The following is a 27,747-nucleotide window of genomic DNA, read 5'->3' on the forward strand; positions in this document are numbered from 1 at the left end:
ACACACTGCTGAAAGCTTCACCACCAGGGGAGCATCCGGCTCTCTTGGTTGCCGCTTGGTTTGAACATAACATCTGTTTCAGGATGGAGTTTACAAAGATGTTACATCAGTTGTGAACCGCTTGGTGGAGCCCCGTTTCCACCAAGCGGTTCAGTTCGGTTCGTCTCGGGTACGGCACGCATTTTGTGGCGTTTCCATTGACTAAAACTGGGACAGGTCCCAAAATTACTGAGCCGTACCGTCCCACTTTTTGTTACCCTTCTGTTGGGGTGCCAGACATACCGATCTGACCCCAGAAGCTGTAGCTAGAAACACTGCAGTCCGTTGATTGGTTGAAAGAATCATCACTTCCCGTGCGACAGCGGTAATAAAGAACAAAACATAACCCCCCCATGTTTAAATCTCCAGTGGACTTCAGGAAGAAAACTTTTTTTGTTTGGTAAATGGCGTCATGAAACCGCTTGGTGGAAACGAGCCAGTTAGTTTCATGTTATTGGATGTTTGCCTGTTTCCAATACGCGTATATGTTCAGTGTCAGGGTGAATCTGTTCAGACTGGTTAGACAGAGAAAGGTTGTGTTGTGGGAGAAATGGAAGTTACAATTTATGAGAGCCTCTTCAACAGATTTGTGAGGTCTCTCTACAAAAAAGGAGCCTTGAATACGACAAAACAGGTAAGATGATACACACACACACACACACACACACACACACACACACACACACACACACACTGATCTACTGGTTACTATAGCAATGGCATGTCCTGATATCAATGCAATTTGTTTTTTCTAAAGAAAGATTTATTCCTGACAAAGCAAAGCTGCAGACATGATGATTTTTGACCAGCAGATGACACATTTAGAGTTTGTGCATTAAAAAAAAATCACTAAAACCTTCATCAAAAATCACATTTAAACTTAATTTTTAAAAATGTATCACACTGATACACACAATTAAAGATAACAGCAAGCAATCTCTTGTCACATTAAGAGCTTACATTGACAACCTTAACTGATGTAAAAGAAAAAAGGAGAAAAGAATAATAAATTTCGCCACTTAATTAATATGTCATGGTTTTGTTGTTACAATTAAAATAATTCTAAAGAGAATAATTCTGAAAAAAAAGATAAACATTCCTGTGAGTTGTTCTTTTTAATTGTTTCACTAAACTCTAATCCTTCGTTGTCCTCCAGAGTGATAGGTGAGCCTCATGTTGGACAACGCTGCCACCTTCTGCTCAACAACACAAACTACACTCATCTCCTGTAGGTACACACAGGGCCTTTCCAAAACTGGCCCCTGCAACTGTTTTCTGTTCGTCATCGGAGACACTCTGTAAATGAAAGTTCCCTGTTGTAACTCACACAGCCACACAAACTGCTTTTATCAAGATAAAAATGATACAACTGCTGAAAATCAAAAAGTTTTAAATACACTACCAGTCAAAAGTTTGGAAACACCTTCTCATTCAAGGGTTTGTATTTATTTTAATTATTTGAAACACTGTAGATTAATACTGAAGACATCAAAACTACGAAAGAACATATATTGAATTATTTAATTCACAAAAAAAGTGTTAAACAAAGCAGAATATGTTTTATATTTTAGATTCTGTAAAGTAGCCCCCTTTTTCCTTCATGACAGCTTTGCACACTCTTGGTATTCTCTCAGTCTGCTTCATGAAGTGGTCTCCTGGAATGGTTTCTAATGAACATGAGCCTTGTCAAGAGTTAATTTGTAGAATGACTTGCCTTCTAAATGTGTTTGAGACCATCAGTTGTGTTGATCAGAGGTAGGGTTAGCACACAATGGATAGCCCTATTTGCCTACTGTTGTAATCCAGATCATGGTAAAACCAGATTATTTCATAGTTTTGATGTCTTCAGTATTAATCTACAATGTTGAAAATTATTAAAATAAATACAAACCATTGAATGAGAAGGTGTGTCCAAACTTTTGACTAGTAGTGTATGTTCAGGATTAAGTGAACTTCTTTCCAGAGTTGAAAACTTCATGTTTCTGTGTTTTATATTCACAAGCAGGCTATTTTAAAAACTGAGGAGATTATTAACATCTGATTGAACATGTCTACAAATAAAGAAATTCCATCAAAGGAAATGAAGAGATTTTTGTGACTATGCTAAATTGCTATTTTTGTGTACTGTACCTTTAAGTCTTGTTTAAAACAATCTAAAGAAGATGGCCAAATACTATATGTCGTAAAGGAATAGAAGTAGTTGAAACAGAAGAGGAAAGGGCCGAAGGACGAGAACTACGGGGTAACCCTTCATGAGGAAAAACACACAGAAACACACACTGATAGAGAGCTGGGCACAGGTTGTCATGGTTTTAATTGTATTATTGTGTCATGCATACAATCATATGCCCAGCCCGCATGGTCTTACAAGACACCATGAATACAAGCAGTCCAGGGTCAGAGCCCACAAAATGATCATTCATTGTAAAGAAACTGGGGAAGAACATTTTAAAAGAATATCTTGTCTTCTTTTCCAGGCTTTTGAGACAAATTAGCTAGCTTACACACATCAGAATTAACTAAACAACCATTCTTGTTTTTGCACATCTGTCCACCACAATATTTCAGGCTTTTTACAGGTAACTTCATGAAACAATATCTCTTTGAGGTTATCATATTTTGTACAGTGTAAAAGTAAATGGGACTTTGTTTCAGTGAAATCACACAACTCAGAGTCTCTTTTCTTCTGGGATATTTTTGAATCGACCAACCTCAATCCTAACTCTGCAACCAAAGATCTTTGACTTCTAGGTAAACAAGATGAAATTATGCTTGATCTGCACATATGTCCTTGGTTTTGGTTTGGACAGAACATTTTCTTCCCTGTACAGACTCTGGGACCCATTTCTCCCTGAATACATATCAAACATTGATAAACATGTCAGCTTTTTTGATACTAAAACCAGACTAACACAGATCTGACCCCAGCTAGACTCACGAAGATGTGAGCCTCGGAGTGAGAGGGCTGGATGTCCCACACAAACAGAGTCTTGTTGTTCTCCACAGGAACCTGAAACTCCAGGATGTCCACCTCCATCACACCTACACTGTAGGTCTGGATGTCGGCTCATTACGTATGGTATGAAGTGTCAAAACTTTATAAGTTTAATAAAGTCTATTAAAGGTTAACCACACCCCAACAGCAGACAAGGCAATGCTCAAGCTAGTTCTTACTTGATAGTACAGATCATTATTTTTTATGATGATAATAAAACTTATAGTACTACTACAAATGATAATAATAATAATAATAATAATAATAATAATAATAATAATAATAATAATAACAAAAATGATTACTGTCTATAATGATAATTATTATTATGATCGATAATAACAAAAATATTATTAAATAATTCTTGATTTTCGACGTGTGACGTGTATCCTGTGTACTTATCAGGCAGGTGACAGGTGACAGGTGGGCGGGGCTCGCTGCAGACCGTGCAGTCTGCTCTTCGCTGATAGAGCTCGTGACCTCGCTTTGCACCTCCGGTGTGTAAAGACATGTGGATTGAAAACATGAAGAAGATGAAGGATTTGTTTTCTTTTGTGCGGGTTCAACCTCCGGAGGTGTCCTGAAGAAGTTCTCCTCTCCTTCCTAACTTCGCAGGGATCTGGACTACAGCAGACCCGAGGGGATCCTTTGCTGCTGGTTTTACTGGATCAAGTGTTAGGAGTCAGCTTGATTAAAGGACCCGCTGCAGCCACACACACAGTGAGTACACTTTGACCACAATAATATAGTGACACACATACTGTCATATAATGTAATATAATATAATATACTATAATATAATATAATATAATATAATGTAATGTAATGTAATGTAATGTAATGTAATATAATATCATTTTTATACCTGGGGTTATGTAAATAAATGAATAATAAAAAGCAAGTAAAAATAAAAAAACCTGCTGAAAAAGAGACATAAATATAAATATATTAATATGATTTATAATTATGAAATATTATGATGTATTATATAATATAATTTAATATAATTTAATATAAAACTGTTCTAAAGAGTAAAACAGTAATGAAATTAATCAGCTTTTATAGGACAATCCAAACTAAATACATAACCCCATAGATTATAAAACATTTGTCTTATAAAGAAAATAAGAATACACCAATGAAAGCTTTAAGTACAGCTTAAAAGACAAAGTAAATTAACTTCAATGAAAGATAAGGGTCTGCATTTTAGTACTCTAGTTCAACTGTTGCCTTACAACAAGAAGGTTCTTGCTTTGACTCCAAGCTGAAGCCTGTCTATGTGGAGTTTGCAACCAAGAGGGTGCTGGTTCAGCGCAGGTGTTAGTGTAGGCGCCCCATGTACAGAGGCTGCAGTCCTCATTACACTAGTCATAGGATCATTTCCCGGTCCCCATGTGATTTTGCGCAAAAAAAACCAAATAGTCTTCCGTAATAAATTCCACTTCTAAAAGCAATAGCGATCAACACATTGAGCAGGTGGAGTTTAAGCATGCGTGGACCATAGACTGTATAAAATATGGACGTAGTATCTGTGACGTCACCCATCTGTTCCTGAGCGCTGTTTTGAAGCCAATCGACGGCGGCAGCCATATTGGAAATGCGTAACTCAACCAGGCAGAGTGTGCCGTAAAGGGGCGGAGTTTGAGCCTCTTAGCCAACAGCTATGTGTTCCCGTCTGGGAGTCAAGTCAGTCATATCCTTATTCAGCCACATTTATTAACATTAACATGAACGTTACTACAAAGGGGGCAGAGCCTGTGACCTGTACTGCAGCCAGTCAGTAGGGGGAGCTCTAAATATTTCAGTCTCACAGTCAGTGAACACTTATGGTGTCCATTTTATACAGTCTATGGCAGAGATCAAACAAACTATGAAAACATAATCAAGCAATCACAGTAAATGTTCTTCTGGTGACTTCCAGCAGCTACGGCAAGGGACTAGAACCAGCAACACATAGGGGACGACCCACTGAGGAGGAGCAGCAGGAGGGGGAGGATGCTGCCGTACACCGACAACCAAACCATGAAAAGACCAGAAGAAGAAGTAGAAGAAGAAGAAGAGGATTACTCTGTTCTTCCTCAGCTTCCTCCTGTTAACATGACATCTTCAAAGGACAACCCCACTGTCCAATCAGATTCTGCCAACAACCCTCAATGCAATCAGGACATGAGCTCTGACTCAGGGGAGGACATGTCGGCCTCACTCTCTGACTCTAACAAGTTGTTGTTACCGTGGCAACGTAAGGAGGAGGAGGAGCGAGATGAGGCTGAGACGCAGGCGGTCGCCTCATCCCCTGACGGACGATTCCTCAAATTCAACATCGAAATCGGACGAGGGTCCTTCAAGACTGTTTACAGAGGACTCGACACTGAGACGACGGTGGAGGTGGCCTGGTGTGAACTGCAGGTAGGTAGGTTGGTTGTAGTTCAGGTTGGGTGTAAGTCCGGTGTAGTTTAGGTGTGGGGTTGGGTGTAAGTCAGGTGTAGTTCAGGTGTGGGGTTGGGTGTTAGTCAGGTGGAGTTCAGGTGTGGGGTTGGGTGTAAGTCAGGTGTAGTTCAGGTGCTGGGTTGGGTGTAAGTCAGGTGTAGTTTAGGTGTCGGGTTGGGTGTAAGTCAGGTGTAGTGTAGGTGTGGGATTGGGTGTTAGTCAGGTGAAGTTTAGGTGTGGGGTTGGGTGTAAGTCAGGTGTAGTTCAGGTGTGGGGTTGGGTGTAAGTCAGGTGTAGTTTAGGTGTGGGGTTGGGTTTTAGTCAGGTGTAGTTTAGGTGCTGGGTTGGGTGTTAGTCAGGTGTAGTTCAGGTGTGGGGTTGGGTGTAAGTCAGGTGTAGTTTAGGTGTGGGGTTGGGTGTAAGTCAGGTGTAGTTTAGGTGTGGGGTTGGGTGTTGGTCAGGTGAAGTTCAGGTGTGGGGTTGGGTGTTGGTCAGGTGTAGTTTAGGTGTGGGGTTGGGTGCTAGTCAGGTGTAGTTTAGGTGTGGGGTTGGGTGTAAGTCAGGTGTAGTTTAGGTGTGGGGTTGGGTTTTAGTCAGGTGTAGTTCAGGTGTGGGGTTGGGTGTTAGTCCGGTGTAGTTTAGGTGTGGGGTTGGGTGCTAGTCAGGTGTAGTTTAGGTGTGGGGTTGGGTGTAAGTCAGGTGTAGTTTAGGTGTGGGGTTGGGTGTAAGTCAGGTGTATTGTAGGTGTGGGGTTGGGTTTTAGTCAGGTGTAGTTCAGGTGTGGGGTTGGGTGTAAGTCAGGTGTAGTTCAGGTGTGGGGTTGGGTGTTAGTCAGGTGAAGTTTAGGTGCTGGGTTGGGTGTTAGTCAGGTGTAGTTCAGGTGTGGGGTTGGGTGTAAGTCAGGTGTAGTTTAGGTGTGGGGTTGGGTGTAAGTCAGGTGTAGTTTAGGTGTGGGGTTGGGTGTTGGTCAGGTGAAGTTCAGGTGTGGGGTTGGGTGTTGGTCAGGTGTAGTTTAGGTGTGGGGTTGGGTGCTAGTCAGGTGTAGTTTAGGTGTAGGGTTGGGTGTAAGTCAGGTGTAGTTTAGGTGTGGGGTTGGGTTTTAGTCAGGTGTAGTTCAGGTGTGGGGTTGGGTGTTAGTCCGGTGTAGTTTAGGTGTGGGGTTGGGTGCTAGTCAGGTGTAGTTCAGGTGTGGGGTTGGGTGTAAGTCAGGTGTAGTTTAGGTGTGGGGTTGGGTGTAAGTCAGGTGTATTGTAGGTGTGGGGTTGGGTTTTAGTCAGGTGTAGTTCAGGTGTGGGGTTGGGTGTTAGTCCGGTGTAGTTTAGGTGTGGGGTTGGGTGCTAGTCAGGTGTAGTTTAGGTGTGGGGTTGGGTGTAAGTCAGGTGTAGTTTAGGTGTGGGGTTGGGTGTAAGTCAGGTGTAGTTCAGGTGCTGGGTTGGGTGTTAGTCAGGTGTAGTTTAGGTGTGGGGTTGGGTGTAAGTCAGGTGTAGTTTAGGTGTGGGGTTGGGTGCTAGTCAGGTGTAGTTTAGGTGTGGGGTTGGGTGTTGGTCAGGTGTAGTTTAGGTGTAGGGTTGGGTGTTGGTCAGGTGTAGTTTAGGTGCTGGGTTGGGTGTAAGTCAGGTGAAGTTTAGGTGTGGGGTTGGGTGTAAGTCAGGTGTAGTTTAGGTGTGGGGTTGGATGTTGGTCAGGTGTAGTTTAGGTGTGGGGTTGGGTGTTGGTCAGGTGTAGTTTAGGTGTGGGGTTGGGTATTAATATGCTTCATCTTATATTCCCTATTCTATTCAGTTTGCACTGAGTGCTTTGGTTCAGAGTAGGACATGCCCTCAGCACCACAAGCAGGCCAACAGCATGATAACTGTTTAGAGTGTGCACAGTTTGCAGCTAAAGCATTAATGTCAGATCAAAGTATTTTCAATATCCTTTTAATTAAAGTCACACCAGTCATCATGGTAACTGTCTCTGTCGTTGTGGTGACTGAGCTGATTAAAGAGGTTAGATTAAATTACACTATAGGAGACTGATACCACATTTTTTGTACTAAAGCTCTCATAATATAAGAAACAATGTGCCTTTAAACAAATAAAGGATTACACAATAATGTATAGGTAAACAGAAAGACATTAATAAAGAATAAAAAAGATAATTAGGATTGCATACATGAAGGTGTGTGTGTGTGTGTGTGTGTGTGTGTGTGTGTGTGTGTGTGTGTGTGTGTGTGTGTGTGTGTGTGTGTGTGTGTGTGTTATCTGAGGCCACAGAGTGGGACAGATTTTATAGTTGTATTGGACGCTGACTGGGAGCTCTGATTGGCTTAGAAAGGGGAAGTGTTTGCTGAAACATTTATTACTCTTCTAGAGTAAATATTTAACACAAACACATGAATTGGTATCACTGTGAGGACATTTCATTCATTTTTCTGGTTAGCTGCAGGTGTGTCTTACCTTTACTGCGGGCTGGATGTGATTCCATTGTGAATCATAAATTATTTCTCTCCAGACATTAACTGCTACTCATCTAGTGTTGCGTCAGCCAACATGTGGACCGCACTCTTACTTACAAATGAAACATACCTGTCTTTCAACCAACAGATTTAAACCTATCTAAAGAGATATTAGCATCACAGCTACTGCTTCAGTCGCCACCATGTGTTTAGGTACCTCTTAACAGAACAGAGGTGGGGTTGTATGAAGTAAAATCACTGTAAAAAAATTGTAAAAAAAACAACATAAACTTACAGTGACATTAGTGTTTTGGTCGGGCCTTTGAAAATGAGCTTAATGGAAAAGTACAGTTAGCCATGTCAGCAGTGACTGATAGCATAGCTTCTGTGCTGGTTCCCTGCCCTGTATCCCAACAAAGGGGCTGAGCTGACCAATATCCTCTCAGGGTAATACACTTATTATTGCTGTGTACCTCTTTAGAACAAGTACCCACCCTTTTTAGGGTACCCTAAGACATGGTTCAGAGTTCTTCAAACAGACGCCTCCTGAAAGAAAACCTTAAACAGAACCTCACAATAAAGTTAAAAACAAAACTGGAAAAGACACAAAAAAAGATGGATAGTTTATTGAACCAAAAACCTAAGGAACCTTGAAACAGACACTAAGGGCCCTACCAAGTTAAATGAACCTTGAAACAGACACTAAGCGTCCTACCAAGTTAAGTTAAAGGTACCTTGAAACTGACACTAAGAGCCCTACCAAGTTAAAGGAACCTTAAAACAGACACTAAGGGGCCCTACCAAGTTAAAGGAATCTTGAAACAGATGCTAAGGGCCCTACCAAGTTAAGTTAAAGGTACCTAAAACAGACGCTAAGGAGCCCTACCAAGTTAAGTTAAAGGTACCTTGAAACAGACACTAAGGGACCTTCCAAGTTAAAGGAACCTTGAAACAGACGCTAAGGGGCCCTACCAAGTTAAGTTAAAGGTACCTAAAACAGACGCTAAGGGGCCCTACCAAGTTAAGTTAAAGGTACCTTGAAACAGACACTAAGGGACCTTCCAAGTTAAAGGAACCTTGAAACAGACACTAAGGGCCCTACCAAGTTAAGTTATAAGAACCTTGAAACAGACACTAAGGGGCCCTACCAAGTTAAGTTAAAGGTACCTTGAAACAGACACTAAGGGACCTTCCAAGTTAAAGGAACCTTGAAGCAGACACTAAGGGCCCTACCAAGTTAAGTTAAAGGAACCTGGAAACAGACACTAAGGGACCTTCCAAGTTAAAGGAACCTTGAAACAGACACTAAGGGCCCTACCAAGTTAAGTTATAAGAACCTTGAAACAGACACTAAGGGCCCTACCAAGTTAAGTTAAAGGTAGCTTGAAACAGACACTAAGGGGCCCTACCAAGTTAAAGGAATCTTGAAACAGACACTAAGGGGCCCTACCAAGTTAAAGGAATCTTGAAACAGACGCTAAGGGCCTTACCAAGTTAAGTTAAAGGTACCTAAAACAGACGCTAAGGGGCCCTACCAATTTAAGTTAAAGGTACCTTGAAACAGACACTAAGTGCCCTACCAACTTCAAGGAACCTTGAATCAGACACTAAGGGGCCCTACCAAGTTAAGTTAAAGGTACCTAAAACAGACGCTAAGGGGCCCTACCAAGTTAAGTTAAAGGTACCTTGAAACAGACACTAAGGGACCTTCCAAGTTGAAGGAACCTTGAAACAGACACTAAGGGCCCTACCAAGTTAAGTTAAAGGTACCTTGAAACAGACACTAAGGGGCCCTACACAGTTAAAGGAACCTTGAAACAGACACTAAGGGCCCTACAAAATTAAGTTAAAGGTACCTTGAAACAGACACTAAGGGGCCCTACCAAGTTAAGTTAAAGGTACCTTGAAACAGACACTAAGGGGCCCTACCAAGTTAAGTTAAAGGTACCTTGAAACAGACATTGAGAGCCCTACCAAGTTAAAGGAATCTTGAAACAGACACTAAGGGCCCTACCAAGTTAAATTAAAGGTCCCTTAGACAGACACTATCTTATCTTATCTTAAACAAGACACTAAGGGACCCTTGAAACAGACTTACATGAACTTATTTATATATATATATATATATATATATATATATATATATATATATATATATATATATATTTATATATATATATATATATATATATATATATATATATGTATATATATTGAAGAGTAAAGGATTTATACAGTGAGTGATGTCAGTTGTATTGTCACTGAACCTGCAGTAGAGACTGTCTGCTATTGGCTGACTGTTATGATGTCATCATATCATACTCTTCAGTTTGTTTATTTATCTGTTGGTTATTTTTATTTATATGAACAGAAAACTATTTTGGCCTAAACTGAGGAGACCGTGTGTGCGTGTGTGCATGTGTGATTAACTTAGTAGTGACTCCGCAGCTTGTTGTACTGCACATATTATCAGATCTGACACTCAGCTGCTGGTTGATGTTGATAACAGCTCACACACCAACATACATAAATAGAAACACAGCTAATGAGGTCAAAGGTGGCCTCTTTGTGGTTGTGGTTAAGGTTCTCATCTGTTTGGGGTTTGTGTCTCACTAAAGGCTTGCAAAATGACAGAGATGAGAACAATATGTTATTTTTTAAATGTTAATTTTATATGTTTTAATTTTTTAATTTGTTATGGACACACACCTTTACAGAATAGAGAATGATGAACTTTCTCATTTAAACCAAACAAATGTTTACATATTCTCTCTTTATCCTTTCAAACATCCTAAATATGAACGATTATCTCTCTCTTTAGTTGCATTAAACATGTTTTTATATTCATCTGAGACTCACTGCAAAGCTTTTAGTTGCATGTCTTAATAAAGCTCTATTATTGATGATTTTTTTTACTATTAAAAACATTTCACGTCAATAAATCTGCACTTAACATTTACTTTTAAAAGCCTCAACTTCTATGTATTTCACTTTCACTTTTCATTTCCTTTTTTTTTTTTTAAGTTATACTTTGGGGCATTTTTGCCTTTAATGGATAGGACGGCTGAAGAGAGACAGGGAATGTGGGGAGTAGAGAGTGGGGGAGGACATGCAGTATATAGTCGAGGCTGGAATGGATCCTGCTACCTCTGCGATGAGGGCTATAGCCTCTATATGGGGGGCGCGCTTAGACCACTAGGCCAACAGCTCCCCTTCATTTGCATTTTTATGTGTTTCAATCAATGTATGATTTTGTCTCTATTTTTCTTCAAACACCAAGAAGGCATGGGTTTGAGTTTCAGAGATTCCCTATCATGCTCAGCAGTAATATGAGACGTTTGTGTGATGTCATGTCAGCAGATTCTGGTGTTACTGTGGTGTTTTGTGTGTTCCTCTGGTATCACTCCATTCATTGGTTAATTATCATTGACCTCTGACCCCTCAGACTCACCGACTGAACAAGGCAGAGCGTGAGAGGTTCAATGAGGAAGTGGAGATGCTCAAAGCTCTGCAGCACCCCAACATCGTCCGCTTCCTCGACTCCTGGAAGGCAACGCTCAAGGGTCATAAATGCACCATCCTAGTGACGGAGCTCATGACATCAGGGACTCTCAAAACGTAAGTCCACTACAAGAACCTGCTTTTCTAGACCTGGAGTTAATCTGTACCTGTACTTTATCCTTCACCTTTCATTTGCATGGTATTCCTCACATGTCTGGCTCTCACATACTGCCATTTCAATGTGTGATATCACTTGTCATACCCTGTTACTCTGTAACGCCATAATGCTCACTTCAGCCTTTGAACGCCTCACTCTGACTTCAGTTCTGTTTGTCATCTGGTTCCAGGTACCTGCGCAGGTTCCGTCAGATGAAGCTGAAGCTGCTGCAGCGATGGAGCTTTCAGATCTTGAAGGGGCTCCAGTTCCTACACACACGCTGCCCCCCCATCCTGCACCGAGACCTAAAGTGTGACAACATCTTCATCACCGGTCCATCTGCCTCTGTTAAGATTGGAGACCTGGGCCTTGCCACACTCAAGAAGGCCTCGTTTGCCAAGAGCGTCATCGGTAAGACCACAGCGAGCACAGAGAGCCAGCAGGGTGGTACATGTGGTAATTAGTTGTTGCTTTATGTTGTGCCTGGTTGTGCATTCAGGGACCCCAGAGTTCATGGCTCCAGAGATGTATGAGGAGAAGTATGATGAGGCCGTGGACGTTTACGCTTTCGGCATGTGCATCCTGGAGATGGCGACGTCCGAGTATCCGTACTCCGAGTGTCAGAACGCCGCCCAGATCTACCGCAAAGTCACCAGCGTAAGCCTGCGCCTACGTGAGTGCTGACAGCTTCCTGATACTCTCCTTTTGTTTGACTGTTTGTTCGGCTTTCAGGGAACCAAACCGAACAGTTTCTTCAAAGTGAAAGTCCCTGAGCTGGTGGAAATCATTGAAGGCTGCATACGAACCAACAGCAGTGAGAGGTAACGTGACCAATCACAGCTCAGCATTTAGACTTCATGTTCACACTGATGGTTAAAGGTGCAGTGCGTGGCGGCCAAATTCCACCAGATCCTCGTCCGGTCCACCTCCGATCCGTCATGGCACCAGATCTGATAGGTTTCAAATCTAGTCAATGTGTTAACTTCCACTGGATCCACTCTGTTACGGTTCTGATCCAGCACGCCGGAACACAATGGATCAAAAACACAAGACTTCTATTTTTGCCAAATGCGGGAGCATCAATATGCACAGAGCAGATGGAGCGGGACAGGAAGTCAGGCACCAAAACAAAATGAAATGTTTAATTTTCAGAATAAAACACTCTGTTATCACCAGATCGTATTTCACTTAACTACAACAACAAACCGTCATGCTGAGCGGATCCAGGCCTGGAGTCAACAGATCAGAGGTTTTCAGAGGACCAGAAAGACAACATGGATGAGGAGAGGAGGAGGATATTTATTAATGCAGTAGTCACTGCGAGAAACCTTGGTCACATGACTCCAGCTGTCCGGTGGTCCTGCTCCATGCTGCGTTCTGAAAATGCAACCAGTGGGTGTTGACAGACGAGAGAGCATGGAGCCGGACCGCAGCAGATCAGAGACGGACCAGACAGATCTGGTGGAAGTCCTGTGTGGTGGGTAGCGGCATATAGCAGAACAGACCAGGTAGAGATGGAATATAATGTATGTTTGAATTAGTTTACAATCGCCCAGTTAAAGAAATCACACAATCATGTTGTTCTTGTAATCCAGAATAAGTCTTCTATATCTGCATAGGAGTGTGGTCCCTTCCACTGAGGTATCCATTGTGAACCGCCATGTTCCTACAGTAGCACAGAACGCACAAACTAGTCACATGTTTTGTTGTATTGCGTGAGCGGCCACACAAAATGCACCAGTTTGGAAGACGAAGAAGAGAGTGGTTGTTGTTGTTGTGCTTAAAAATGTTGTATTGATAGATGTGTTAAAAAGTGAAAACTGGACAAATGGAGGGTCATACTTCTCATGCATCACAGTAGCTTCATGTCCTCGAAGGCCACCGTGAAGCGAAGGAAGGGGCGAGTAAGGGAGCCTTTCTATTTAGAATCTGACCACTGTACCTTTAACATAAAAATCAACATACAAAGTCAATGGCAAGCCATTATTAGCTACAGGTAAGGCAAAAATGATGGCAGATAAACTACATTACATGAAACATGCGACTCCATGAGAGTGAATAGTATTCACCCAAGTCAAAAAAACGTGTGCCATGGTTGCATTCATTGGAGCAGATCCAGACTTCAGACCTGACAAAGCCTTCAGACTTTTACAAATCTGCAGCACTTTGTAGTTTTTCCTCATCATGTAAACTCTGTTGTCCCAATAATTAAACTTTTAAAATCCATTTATTTTTGGTTCAAATGAAACAACCCTCCCCTGACAAACGTATGTCCAGGTTCCTCTTTGGATTCAGTTTGAAGGCATGATTGTATTTGCCAGAGCTGCTTGTGATTAATAAACTTGCTCCTCTTGCAGGTTCACCATCCAGGACCTGCTGGATCATCGGTTCTTCCTGGAGCAGCTCGGGGTCCATGTGGATCTGGCTGAGGACGACGATGGCTCAAAGGCCGCACTGAAGCTTTTGCTGAGGATGGACCCCAACAAGAAGCTACACGGGAAGTACAAAGACAACAACGCCATCGAGTTCCTGTTCGAACTGTACAAAGACGTCCCAGAGGAGGTGGCCCAGGAGATGGTAATGACATGAATGACACTAACATGATCACATCACCTGGCAGGTTGACTCACCTGTCCCTCTCTTCATCTCCACCCGTCTTCCAGGTGGTGCTGGGGTTCCTTTGTGAAGCGGATTATATTCCTGTTGCAAAGGCAATGAGACACCGAGTGACGGCCATTAAGCGCAAACGGGAGGAAAAGCGCCGACAGGAAGAAGCTCTGAACAACCAACAGGAAGCTGTCAAGAAAGCCGGGTCTGATCCCGCCCCTAAACCACCAGAACTGTCCAATCAGAAACCTGCAGCTGCCACAAGCATGTCTGCTGCCTCAAAGATGATCAATCAGGTGTGTCAGAGACAGTTTCCAGATTTATGATTTTAGACAGAAGACATTCCACCAGGTATTGCTTAATTAACACTTCCACACCCAGCAGGACTTAGAGGCTGTTTTCGGCCACACCCCTGCCTGGATACAAGCCACACCCTCAGCAACAGTGACGTCCTCAAGCAACAGCCCTGTGGATTCTGGCTTCAGCAGCGTGTCCAGTAAGGCAGATGGAGACGAAGAAGACGACAGGCCCACCAAGCACACATCCCCCTCTAGAGCGACATGTCAGTAAACGATCTGAATACTTTCAGATCATTTTACGCACACAGTAAATCATGATTTGTTTGGATTCTTCACATTTTAAATAATATGTCATGGTCTGCTCCTTAGTTGCTATTGGACAGGACTCTGAAAAGGAAGTCTCCCTCAGCTCCTCAGGTGTTCCAGCCAGGGTTGAAGCCACGCCCCCTCATGTTACAAACCCCACCCCAATCTCTTCTATCCCCACCCCTGTTCCTCCGCGTGTTAAGTGGTCTCATTCAAAACCTCCACCCCTACCTGTTCTGCGTTTTCCAAGGGTGAGTACGGGAAGGGGTTTGGTAAAAGCAGAGAGTTTGGGTCACTTTGCTGGGGCTGCAGCTTCAGACTACCTTTATAAACTAAAAGGTCAAGGTAAAAACAGGCCAGTAAATCATGATCTGTGTGGTCTTGTGGTTCTGATAAGACCGCCATAACGTCTGTTTCTGATGAGGCTTCATACGTCTGTCTGTACTTAAAGAAAAGCTTTAGACCAATCAGCTTTTGTACGTTCATCTCTTGGACACGATTTCCTTTGTGTCTCTGAAATCTGTTTATTGTGTCCTCGATTCTCCTCCAGAGCATCGCTGTGTCCCAAAATGCTGAGCAACCCAAGTCTAAATCAGTCTCTGGCTTTTCCTCACCTGTTGACAGGTAACAACAACAGCAACAACTGTATCCGTGTGTTTTTGTGAATGAATCATGAATCACAAGAGGTTGCACATTCCTCTTGCCTCAGATTTAACTATTTAACCTACTTGATTTTGTGTTGGTTTTTTTTTGCTTGTTTGTTTGATAGCTACGCCTCTGATGTGACCTCAGGCTTGAGTGACGGCACTGATGGCCAATCAGACAAAGGCAACAAGGAAGTGACCAAACGAGCGGCTTCAAAGCAGTTCAAGAGGAAAACGAAAGCTCGCCTGAGCATCACAGGGGTAAAAACCTGAGTTATGTCGCCCCCCCGTCTCCTTCTGCTGCTATATCAAAGCATGACTCAATCACTCCATCCTCCTCTACTGCTCCACCTGCTTCTACAACATGCTACCTGTTAAAAACAAGGCCAAACTCGCACGCATAACCACCACAGCCTCTAAAATAATCGGTCTCCCCACACCAAACCTCACAGACTTAAACAACAGGGCCATCATACGCTTCGCAACCTCAAGGACATCATACATCCACTAAACATCCATCTCATCCCACTCCCCTCAGGACGCAGGTACAGAGCACTGAGGTGCAGAAGGGCTCGCCTTGGCAAGAGCCTGATCCCTGCTGTTATAGCGAGCCTGAACAAAAGGCCTCACTGAATTACACAATTCTGTCTGAGTGTTGATGTCTTGGTGGACAGTTTGTTGAGCTCAGTGTATGTTCTTGTGTTTGTCTATGTCTGTGGAAATGCAGAAAGGTGCTGTGGAAAAGAATTGCCCCAAGGGGACAATAAAGTCTAAAGTGAAAAAAAAAGTCATAAAGTAGTCTTTCACTTGCAAGGACCACGCCGCACAAGGATATAAGTTTGAACATTTAATGAATTAGTTGTGCGTAGTGTGCCCAGCTGAAGGAGACTCAGGATGGGGGTTCTGTCTCAGCGTTATCCTGCCGAGCTGATCTTGACCCGGGTTGTACCTGGAAGTAGACAAGGGAATAGAAGAAGCGGGCAGAAGTTGAATAGGAGAGCATAAGGAAAAGGGTTAAGTGGAGTAGAGAAAGGTGAGGGAGGGTGGGTTGAAGAATCACAAACAAGCGGTTGGAGTAGGCTGGCTACGTTTAAGTAGGCTTGTCAGGTGATTGAGGGTGTGGTTTAGGTGTGGTCCTGCTCCTGAATTTAAGTTGACACCTTAACTTCATTTACGCCCATATATGATGATAATACATACTGTTTAAAACACTGTGTGTGTGTGTCTGTGTGTGAAGGTGTCAGAACTGCAGGACCGGGTGGTTGAGTGTCAGCTGCAGACTCATGACAGTAAGATGGTGACGTTTAAGTTTGACCTGGACGGAGACAATCCAGAAGACATCGCCTCTGTGATGGTGAGCACTGTCAGCCAATCAGAAGGCAGCATTGATTTAACACGTTATCTTAAACGAGTATGGTTCCACATATTTTACAATAGGTTTCATTTTTTTCAAACATGCTGCTTGCTTCCTGATGTGAAGATGGACAACTGGTATCTTGTTTTGAGGAATGTTAACTGCTATGAAAACAAGATTTGTAAGATGAATTCAGATGAAACTATTACTTTGGAATATGGTTTCTTTTGGTTTCTCACATTTGATGTAGTTAAGAGATGAGTCTATAAATAAAATAACCCTTTTTGTTTATTTTGTGTATATTTCTGTTGCATCAAGTAGTCAGCTTTATTCTACATTTCTATACTAAGATCCACAGAGACTTCATCCTGCCGGAGGAGCGCCAAGAATTCATTGCCCGAATGTATGGCATCATCAAAAGGGCAGAGTCACTGATCACTGAGAAGCAGCAGGCCGACAGAGACCGGTCATCTCAGCTGACAGCCTCTACTCTGCCCAAATCCGCGGTGAGTTTGAGTTTCAACTGTAGATGTGCAAGTGAAGTCGGTCTTCAGGTCCAAGTTCTGCAGGAACAGCAACATCTAGAGGTTGAATACAGGATAGCAGCCCTTAATGTGTATAGTACTGTGCAGTGGCTTGTGCTGTTGACTCACAACAAGAAAGCTCCTGGTTCAGAGCTCAGTTGAGGCCTTTCTCAACTCATTTGTATTTATAGAGCACCTTTCATACATTCAAGCATCTTGCCCAAAGTGCTTCACTAAAGAACAGAGAGACAGAAAACAACAGCAACAGATAAAATGATACAAGGCTAAAATAAGATCATTGTCCATTTTTAAACTGTCACTGCACTACCTGCACTGTGTACATAGGATGTTTTTATAGAACTGTATTTTATTACATTTTGTTGTATTTTATATTCAAATTTTAGACATTTAAAAGCTGGAAGAGAGAAACAGCCTCTCGTTTTTCCTGTATGTCTCGTATATACAGTGAAAATTGACAATAAAAACCTTTGAATCTTGAATTGAATCTTGAATAAGAGGAATATGATGTGAAATACTTAAAAATAAAATCATTAAAATCAATAAGATAAAATAAGCTAATTTTCTGGAAACAAATCAAATCATTATGATCAAATCTGTAAAAAAAAAATTGAGAATTATCAGAAAAAATTAAACGAAATCATTATAAAAAAAAATAAATACAATAAAATCAGACCAATACCAGAAAAATATAATAAAAAATATAGTATAATATTTGATAAGATTGAATAAAATACAAAAACATAAGAAAAATGCTAAAACAATGGTCATGATGGTCCAGGGCTGAAAGGAAACTACTCCATGTTTAAAGCCAGATTAAAAAAGTAAGTCTTAAATTTACTTCTAAAACACTTCAGAATTATTTGTTTGTTTATTTATTTTTTTATTTTTTTTGTAAGATTATATTATTATTTCCATGTGTGTGTATGTGCATGTATGTATGTATATATATGTGTAAATATGTATGTATGTAGGTGTATCTGGATATATAGGGATATATATTTGTAGTTTTATACTTATTGCTCTTTTACCTTTTTCAATTATTTACTTTTTGATTTTCACCTACTCATCGTATTATAGTTTCACTATTCTTTATTTTCCTGCTTGAGTACTTATCAATCTTATATTTTAAGTTGTTATCACATATTATTGGCTTGTTTCTTAATTAATTTACTTAATGTGTTTCTTATGCAAACACATCACTTCCTTGAATTGTTTGCATTGATCTTTTTTTTTTGTAATGTGTCAAAATCTAAATAAAAAGATCTTTGAAAAAAAAAAAAATAATAAAACACTCCAGAGGAAGAGAGTTCAGAGTCTAGGAGCATAACAAAACAAACCTCTCGGGCAGGTACTTATGAGGGACTTATGTGTCTGGTGGTTGGTCTGTAAGTCAGCCCTGAGACAGGTATAGATAATGGATGCATGGATTAATATTTTCACCTCAACAATAATGTAATTCTGTTTTTCCTAAATACCATCCCATGATTTTCAGACGAACGCTGCAGCTCAGGCCCTCTCCAGAAGTATGTCCTCCTCTTCACTTCTGGGTAAGATTTTTGGAAAAAGAAAGATGGTGGAAGATGTAACAGTGAGAAGGTGATGGATGGATCAGATGATGCAGCTCAGAGTAATCCCTATGAAGGCAAGTTTATCAGTCTGTGTGTCCTCTTTCAGATGCTGCAGGTTCTGACCCCTCCCTCTTGAAGTCCAGAGATTTCTATACTGACTCTGAGGCCTCGACCACCATCAGTCCACAGAGGTCACGGTCCTTCCACACCTCATCAGGTACAAAAACGCTTCAGGGATGTGTGTATGAACAAACATAGTCTCCAATTCTCACATTTAAACAGTACAAAAAAAAACAACACTTGAAGGAGCATCTTCTAACTAATCAGGTTAATATGCAACAGGTTAGTAACAAGACCGGGTATAAAAAGAGTATTCTAGGGATGCTTACTCTCTCAGAAGTAAAGCTGGGAAGAGGTTTAACACTTGAAGTAGTGCAGCAATTTCAGACTAATGTTCCTCCATGTACAAACAAAGAATTTGAGGGTTTCATCATCTACAAAACATCATCACAAATTCAGAGAATCTGGAGACATCTCTGTAAGGAAGGAACATGACCAAAAACCATCACTCGATGGCTTTAATATTCAGGCCCAAGGCGACCCTGCATTAAAACAGACACGACTCTGCAGTGGAAGTCACTGCATGGGCTCACAATCTCTTCCCAAAACCAAGGTGAACACAGTTTGCTGCTGTATTGCTGTGTTGCTCAGGGTTCCCACGTGTCCTGGAAAACCTGGAAAACAGTTGACCAGTTTTCCAGTACTGGAAAACACCTGGAAAATGGGAGAAAAAGTAAAATGTCCTGGAAAATCACAGATTGTCCTGGAAAATTATTCCAACATGACTGCGTGCGACCTGACAAGGTTAAAAAGAACACATCCCCATTCAACATCTGTGGCCATTTTTGTCATTCAGTTCTATTTAGGCCAATTTATGCACTGATCCTCTGATTATTATTATTATTTATTTATTTATTTATTTATTTAGTAAGGCAGCTTTCAGAGTCCTTTGCTGGCTCTTTTGTTTTTTACTTAGCTAATTTTATATTTTTTGAGAAAAGAGAAAGCTGAGAGGAGAATTGGCCATCATTGTTACTTGGTTGCACTCATAAAGTGCTGTACATCTGTGGTTGCATTGTTCTATAATTAATTTGCCATAATTTTTAAGCATGTAAGAGATGATTTCATGGATAGCCATAGACTGCACGTCTTTCAATGTAGACTTCCACTGAGAGGAACATATTAGACTATTTAGGAACTAAATTAGGAACTAAATTTAGACTGTCATACCAGCTTGATCATCACTGAAAATGTCCTGGAAATGTCCTGGAAAATGATCTCTGGAAAAGAGAGGGAACCCTGCTTGCTGTATGTAGGCTTATTGTCAGTGCACAGTTTAAAAGCCAGCATCGGTGATATTATGAGGAAGACACTATTGATGCTGAACAGTATCTACAGGCTTTGGAGCAACATATGCTTCCATCCAGACAATGCTATATTGAAAGAAATACCTTGCATATTTCAGCAAGACATTGTCAAACCACATCAAGCACATATTACAACAGCATGGCTCTGTAACAGAAGAGTCCAGTGCTGAACTGGCCTGTCTGCAGACCCGATTTGTCACCCAGAGTATTTCACTTTCAACACCCAGAAACTGGTTTCCTTGGTTCATAAACATCAACAGAGTGTTGTTATAAGAAACGGTGATGCAGCACAATGGTTAAAGGCACCTTTCCCAACTTTTTATAAACATTGGATCTGTTGTCTTTTAACCATTTTCAATTAAATAAGAGGTTTAAAAGATTTTTAAACCATAAAATCTGTCTTAATTTAGCATTTTACCCAGCCTCTGTTTTCTGATATTCATCAATTACTGATATAAATATCCACTGTTGACAATTTCTCCTCTCGCTCTCTCTCCAGCTCCCTCCCATCCGCCTCTCCCATACCCCCTCCTTTACTCCCATCAAGACTCTACCCCTCCTCCCCTCTCACCTTTTCCTCCTCTTCCTTCTTACCATCTCCCATCTCCCCCTTACTCCCCTTACACCTCTCAAGTCCTTCCCCAAGTCCAAAGTAATTCTTCCCTCCTTACACCCTCAACTCCCCCCTCAGTTCCTCCACTGCCTCCTTCTCAGTGGCCTCCTCCTGACCAGCCTCTCTTCTCTCTGGCAAATGTACTCACTCTAGCCATGAGTGTGGCCCAGTCCCTCATTCCCCCTCCTGGGACCCCCAACCAGGGATTTCACCCCCAGCCTCATCCCATGTCACCCCCCTATCCTTCTCCTCAGGTGGCCCTCACTCCCCCCATGTCTCCACAGCTGGGCTCTAAGCTCCATTCCCAAAGCCCTGCCTCCTTTTCTGAACTTGTGTCCCCTCAGCCGTCCTACACACCTCCCAAGCTTCAGACGGGTTCCCCCTCTAAAAGCCTAAAGCGGGGGCCACCTGGCTGGACTTCAGACACACCTCAGGCAGAGGAGCATCGAGGACCGGTGAGCTTTTGTTTAGACGCACTGTGAGTCTCCAGTTTTTGAAAGTTTTTTGGGCCAAGAGGGAAATGGCAATAAGGAGTTACCTTCATAAATTATTGGAGTCTTTGCTGCACCACATGTAAGTGCATTCCACTTCTACCTTCTGAAACTAAAGTCTTTCACATTCTATATAACTCAGGGGTTTTCTGTTAGAAGCACTGATTACTGGTTATATAATTTAGTTATCAATGCAAAGTGGTATTAAGGGAATTTTTGATTCTACTATCACTAGGGGTAAAGCTAAACTAATCCAGAGTGAACCCGGGTTGGAAGGCCTGCTCCTTTAAGTAGAAAGGGGCCTGCTGATTTGGTCGGGGCATCTGCTCAGGTGTTTCTTGGAGGTTTTCTTGGCAAGTAGGAGAACCCAAGGTCTCAGTCTCAGAACTGTCTGATGGATAACATATTTAATCTGGCCTTGGAGTGTCACAGAACACTATTAAGCATTGTCAGGGAGAGGTCATCTGGAATACCTTGATAAACCTACTGCTACTGTAACCAACCCTGGATAAGGAGAGGAAATAGATGAAAGGATGGATTAAGCCTTGTCAGCAGGTCTAGATATTCAACCTGCTAATCCTTGGGCATCCATCGCACATTTCTCAGATTGTGGGCACTGGTTTGTCTATGTTTTGGGGCTTTTGTAAGTGTAATTATTGCCAATTGGACACCGAGCAGTTTGAACTTGGAATAAGCCAGGGAAGTAGATTTGGCAGCCCTGTTTTGTAGTGGATTAATAGACATCAGTGAAATCACAAATCTAAAACTCTGATGAGGATCTCTCTTCTCGTCCCCCAGGTGTCCTCACCTGTCTCCCCGCCACCCAGACCGTCTCCTCTGCAGGAGGGTAAGATAATCCTGGTTGTTGGTTCAAATAGACTCTGTTCAGGTGGTTCAGCTGTCACTACACAAGCCCTACATTAATCTATAACCCAACAGTGGCCTCAGACAGATCAGGCCCTCAACAGAGAAGGAGTGGACTGTTTCTCTGCCACCCACTGAGTTAAGAGTTAAAGCAATGCTAGCAAAGAAAGACGAGGCTGTCGCAGCTCAACGAGAAAAGAAACCAATTCAATTTTAGATGTTGACTCTCAGTCGGGTCCATCAGCTCTCTTTGGATCCTTATTAAGCCTCTATGAAATTAGTTTTTGAGCGTGACAAAATGCTGCAACCGGCAACCTCAAGTCTGAAAATATGAGGCCAATGCAGAAGTGCTAAAAACTGCAGTTCATCAAGGATCCACTTGAGGCTGGCTCAGGAAGTACCAAAAACCACATACACACCAATTTAAAGAAGCCGGTCTTTACAGCAGAAATAAACATGTTTACAGCCTGGTTCAAAAAACCAGTGTAGTCTGGATAGCTCATTTCTCGATCGGCACACACTGTATGGAGGGTGATTATTTTTTTCTAACGCAGCAATTTCGAATATATATAGACTACGAGTTTTCCATTATCAGAGGCACAGCTGACTTGATTGACAGGCGGGAACACTGTAGCTGTTGGCTAGGAGACTCAAACCCCGCCTCTTTACGTCACAATCACTCAACAGCAGTTATGTTGAGTTTAACATTTCCAATATGGCTGCTGCCAACGATTGGCCTCAAAGCAGCGCTTCAGAAACAGAAGGGTGACGTCACGGATACTACGTCCATTATTTATACAGTCTTTGCTTCCAAGTCACAATGGTCGACATCTTTACCTCCATGGCTGGTAAGATCCTGATTCCTTGTCTGTTTCTGTTTCAGTGAAGAAACCTTCTATCTTCAGTGTTGGTCGTTTCCAGGTAACACCCTCTAAAGACCTTACTAATGTCCAGCATCTGGAGCCCCGCCCCCTTAGCAAGGCCACACCCACTGCCCACTCCCCTCCTCCCTTAAGCCCGGACAAATCAAAAATCTCAGAGAGCAGCTCAGAGGAGAGTGAATCAGAGAGCTCCTTCAGCACAGTAATCGCGCCTCCTCCTGGACATCTGCGCTATCATGAAGACCAGAGCAGGAGGGTGGAGGAGGAGGAAGAGAAGAAGAGAGGGGTGCAGAGGCTGAGTGCCAGCTTATGGGAGGGAACAACCGCCAGCTCTGGGATGAGCGGCAACAGCTTCAGTCAATCATGGAGTCGTCCTGCACCCTACATCAGCTCTGATGAATCAGACAGCGAGAACGAGGAAATGTGGGGGGAGCTGCAGGAGCTACGTGACAGGTAAGTTGTTGTGCCGAGTTCTGTCTTTGATAGAAATGAAAGTTCTTCCCCCTGATCTTCAAATGATCTTCCATATGAATCTTTTCAAGTATGCTTCTTCTCTAATCCCAGACACCTGGCAGAGGTGAATAACCTGCAGGTCAGTCAGAAGCGAGAAATTGAGGACTTGTACTTGAAGATGGGTAAAGTCCCACCCCCTGGCATCGTCCCACCAGCTGCCATGTTGAACCACAGACAACGCCGCCTCTCTAAGACTGGAACCTACCCACCCTCACGCAAAAACAGCCTGCAGAGGCTGGATGTGCTGCCCCCTACAGGTGGGAGTTCAAACTGTAAAACACATCCCAGTGGGAATATTGAACTTTCCCATAATAAGATTCATTTCTGTCTAATTTAATTTGACCCAGGTATCATGAGGAAAAACTCAGTCAGCAGTGGCAGCGGTGGAACTCTGGAGAGACCAGGGAAAGGTGTGACCTTTCTCCCCGGATACAGCTTCATGGTGAGCTCATCAGGTCTCCTTTAAATCCACAGACTGTGATCCAGAGCCTGCTCATTTTTTTATCAGAGGAAAAATTACCTTTTCATGAAGTGATTTTTACTTCATCAGGGGTGCAAAGATTTGTCAATGTGACAACCTGTCTTTTGCTTTGAAAGGATGCAAAAGGTAGTTCAGGAGTAAATAAAAACAGCTTGAAGAACTATGAAAAGTAGTAAATGGATGTATTAGTGCCCTCTAAAGAAACACAAACTCAGGAGCATGGGAGAAAGTGAGAGAAGGATCATCCACTTTATTGACGGATGTTAATCATTTATGGATAAAAAAAAAAGGTGGTTAAAGGTACTTGTCCGGCCATAATCCACACCTGTTGCTGCCATGTCTGTATGCCTGAATGCAGCTACAGGAGACATGATGACGCCCAAGTGGTTAGGTTAAAGACTGATAGCACCCTCTGCTGTTTATAAAGGGTAACACCAGGAGGACTTATTTAAAGCTGGGGTTGGTAATCAGATTTAGATACACTTTTTGTTATACTGGTTAAAATGATCTTTATGTCCTGATGGCAATCAATACATGATGTGTTCCTAAAAAAGAGTGAAAAAAAAAAGTTATCTACAGCCGGAGTAAACCTGGGAAAACACCAACCAATCACCGTTTTTTGGGTGCCAAAATTTTAAACCATTCAAATCCCGTCCTGCCGTTCTGCCCGCCTCCTGCGCGTACATTTCCCCGGCGTGCACTCCTCCGAGTCCCCGTCTCCTGCCTCTGCTTCCCCTGACTCTACTGACTGCCCCTCTCGCTCGACCTCAGGCCTGTCCCCTCTGACCCGATGAGGTGCTTTGCTCAGGACTGTAGTCCGGATCAGAGTCTAAAAAGCTCTCCCCAACAAGCAAAAGAATGAATGACATTCTGTAAGTCCTACAGAAAATGTAGATGTACTGTAGCGTCCGTCCGGACGCTGTAGGGATGACGAGCCGATTCGTGAACACGTTTAGTTTTAATAACCGGTCACTGTCGGTCGTGATCACACCAACCAACAAAACAACAATCAATGTTTGAATGAATGAAAAACTTCTCCTCTTGTCTCTCCTCTCTCCTGCTCACACACTCTACACCTCTCCTGATGCCTTCACTGACTGTCAACACTGTAGGAATTAAGAACATGAACACTGAACACGTTTAACAAACAGTAGAGCTGTTACAGTATTATATGTGTTATAAATTTTCTCCTGATATCGTGTCACTGGTACAACTGGATAATGCTAGAATGACAGTTGTGAGTACTAACAGCAGCCATGTTTGTTTGTGTTTTTAACTTTCACTATGATAATGTTTCGGTGACGACTGGATTTGAATCAGTCACCATCATATGGTCGCATGTCAGCGGCGCTCGTGCTTGTGAGCGGGGGGGCGTCGTTTCGGAGGAGCTCCAAGGGGAGGGGGGAGGGGTTAGACGGAGTCCTGAAGACATGCTACATTCAAATTCATGCCAGTTTTCCGAGATTACCAACCCCAGCTTTAAGTGGACTGTGTAAAAAGAACCTCTGACCTTGACCTTTCCTTTCAGTGAGAATGAAACTTGAAGCTGATGATCATGGATTAGCCCCGGCGATGAAGAGGAGTCCTCACTGAACACAACAGTCACTTTATTATCAAACCTGCAGAAATATGGACATCTTAGTTTTATTAAACACTTTTTACATCTTGTTTTTTTTTTTTACCTTTGTCTGTTTAAAATGGACACCTACATCAGCATCAAACATGTAAATAAAGTGAGTCTGCAGCAGAGCCTTTGCTTGATGTTGCAAAGGATCCTGGGATAACAAAAGCAATATGATACTCTATAGCTAAAAATATACTTCAATAATAACAATTATATATGCAATTACATTATATATTCAATGTACTATTTATGTGAATATTTGCAGTTATGTAACGATTCAGTGTTGAGGATTTATTCTGTTTTTATGTTTTATGTTGAAAGCTTTTATTTAAATTATTTTAAGACATTTTAGCACTTTAGAAAGAAAATATCTGATCTTGAGAAACTTCATAAATAATACAATTATTTATTTCCAAGTCTTTTATTTGCTGTGTTTATTTCTCTGATCTTCTAAAATGGACTATTAAATGTGATGAAATGTTTGTCTTCTATCTTTACTCTGATCAGTTCATTAACTTTCATTCATGATTGACTCAGGAGGGTTTTTTAAGTTCAACCTGCTGCTCAATATTCTCTGTTCTTTGTTGTTCAAGAGAAATATGAAGACATAAAACCAAGTTTTGATATGTTTTAAGAATTCTGGGAGGTTGAATTCCAGAGGGTTAGCTGTTCATGAAATCTTAATGAATCCTACATTTGGGGACTTAAATGGTCACCAATTTGTAAATCTACAAATTCTTCTAACATATCAAAACTTGACTTTAGATCCACAAATCAATGACCCTGAAATTTAGCCTTTTTTAAGATTGAATGAACATCTAACCCTCTGGAATTCAATCTCCCAGATGAGATTCTTCTTCTTTCTTTGGTCACTTACAAACTTTCTGTTATTCATTGATGATTATGATTTAATGCACAGCACAGCTTATGAAGATATGAATCCTTTTGAGACTTGACAATGCCTATCTTTTAGAGGTGGAACATTTCTATACTAAGGTTTAATAAATGAATTAAAACACAGTATAATGTATTTGTAATCATACTAAAGGTAAATGTTGTAAACTTTATTGATGTTCATTTTCTTGTTAAAGTTTTTCTTCAGAAAACAAGTTTTAGTATCACAGCTGTGTTTTACAAAATGTTCATACAATGTACGTACTTCTTCAAAAATTTAGAGTTAAGCACATTAAGTCACAGTATTTCATAAAACTTTTGACATACTAATCACACATGCTATATATACCAAGTCTTTGAGTTTTACCAATAAATCTAATGTACAGTCGGTTCATCATTTCACAGTGTGTCTTACTTTGAGATATAACAACAAAGACATCTGATGTGTGACTGAAACACAGCAAGCTTCAGTATTGTGAGTGATTTAAAACAACTTGTGTTGAATTTGTATTGTTTCTATCTAAATAATGTACCTCAAATAAAAACATCTGAGTGATTCAAACAGACCAGCAGTTGTTTTTATGGAGATTAAGTATTTAGTGTCCATTGATGATGGTTTCTAACATTTGAAGTAAGGGTTCATTATGGCACAGCTCTGCTCTGCTGACACAGCACTGATGTAGCTTAAGAGCAACCTACAGTTTTTAGTGTCAAAGTGACATCATCCCACATCACATCCACTAAAATAAAGACTACTGGCGGAGCTAGCTGTTTGTCTTCTGACATCACTTCCTGTTGGTTTCTATTAAAAATCTATAAAAACTGATTAAAAGTAATTTGTCCTAAAATGCTGATCACTCTATGTGCATAGATTCACAGATTTTTTAAAATGATTATGATAACACTGTTGTGCATGTTACATGGTCCTTTTTTATAACAACTGATAAGAGACATGTTGATTACCATCATAAAAACCCCTCTGAGATCAGCACAGATTCATATTTAAGCAAATGTTCACATTTACTCAGGCACCTGATCAGGGGAGTTCTTGTTTGGCTGCAATTTTTCACATAGCTGTAG

General features: G+C 41.6%; 1 protein-coding gene across 3 annotated transcripts; it reads left to right on the top strand.

Moving 5' to 3' along the window:
• The first annotated feature begins 3,462 nt into the window (after positions 1 to 3,462).
• Positions 3,463 to 27,229, top strand: LOC117804620 (serine/threonine-protein kinase WNK4-like). 3 transcript variants are annotated; one of them, XM_034672935.1, is made up of 22 exons: positions 3,463 to 3,754; positions 4,956 to 5,440; positions 11,344 to 11,516; positions 11,747 to 11,967; positions 12,056 to 12,213; positions 12,289 to 12,377; positions 13,914 to 14,133; positions 14,220 to 14,459; positions 14,545 to 14,725; positions 14,832 to 15,019; positions 15,319 to 15,392; positions 15,538 to 15,673; positions 16,650 to 16,766; positions 17,117 to 17,272; positions 18,804 to 18,858; positions 18,986 to 19,096; positions 20,806 to 21,374; positions 22,209 to 22,257; positions 23,158 to 23,608; positions 23,720 to 23,925; positions 24,016 to 24,110; positions 25,678 to 27,229. In XM_034672935.1, the coding sequence occupies exons 2-22, from the start codon at positions 5,030 to 5,032 to the stop codon at positions 25,678 to 25,680; spliced, it is 3,903 nt and encodes a 1,300-aa protein (XP_034528826.1). In that variant the 5' UTR covers positions 3,463 to 3,754; positions 4,956 to 5,029; the 3' UTR covers positions 25,681 to 27,229. The 3 variants fall into 3 exon arrangements, with proteins under 3 accessions (XP_034528826.1, XP_034528828.1, XP_034528827.1); XM_034672937.1 differs by having other exon boundaries at positions 14,548 to 14,725; XM_034672936.1 differs by having other exon boundaries at positions 4,959 to 5,440.
• The last annotated feature ends 518 nt before the right edge of the window (positions 27,230 to 27,747 follow it).

The sequence above is a fragment of the Notolabrus celidotus genome, chromosome 20 (genome assembly GCF_009762535.1).
Source record: "Notolabrus celidotus isolate fNotCel1 chromosome 20, fNotCel1.pri, whole genome shotgun sequence".
NCBI classification, from domain to species: domain Eukaryota; kingdom Metazoa; phylum Chordata; class Actinopteri; order Labriformes; family Labridae; genus Notolabrus; species Notolabrus celidotus.

Coding starts and splice junctions, on each gene's coding strand:
- LOC117804620 (XM_034672935.1), top strand. CDS start 5,030: ATGCTGCCGTACACCGACAACCAAACCATGAAAAGACCAGAAGAAGAA. Junction 5,441..11,343: donor TGGCCTGGTGTGAACTGCAG/GTAGGTAGGTTG, acceptor CTGACCCCTCAG/ACTCACCGACTGAACAAGGC. Junction 22,258..23,157: donor ACCGTCTCCTCTGCAGGAGG/GTAAGATAATCC, acceptor TTTCTGTTTCAG/TGAAGAAACCTTCTATCTTC.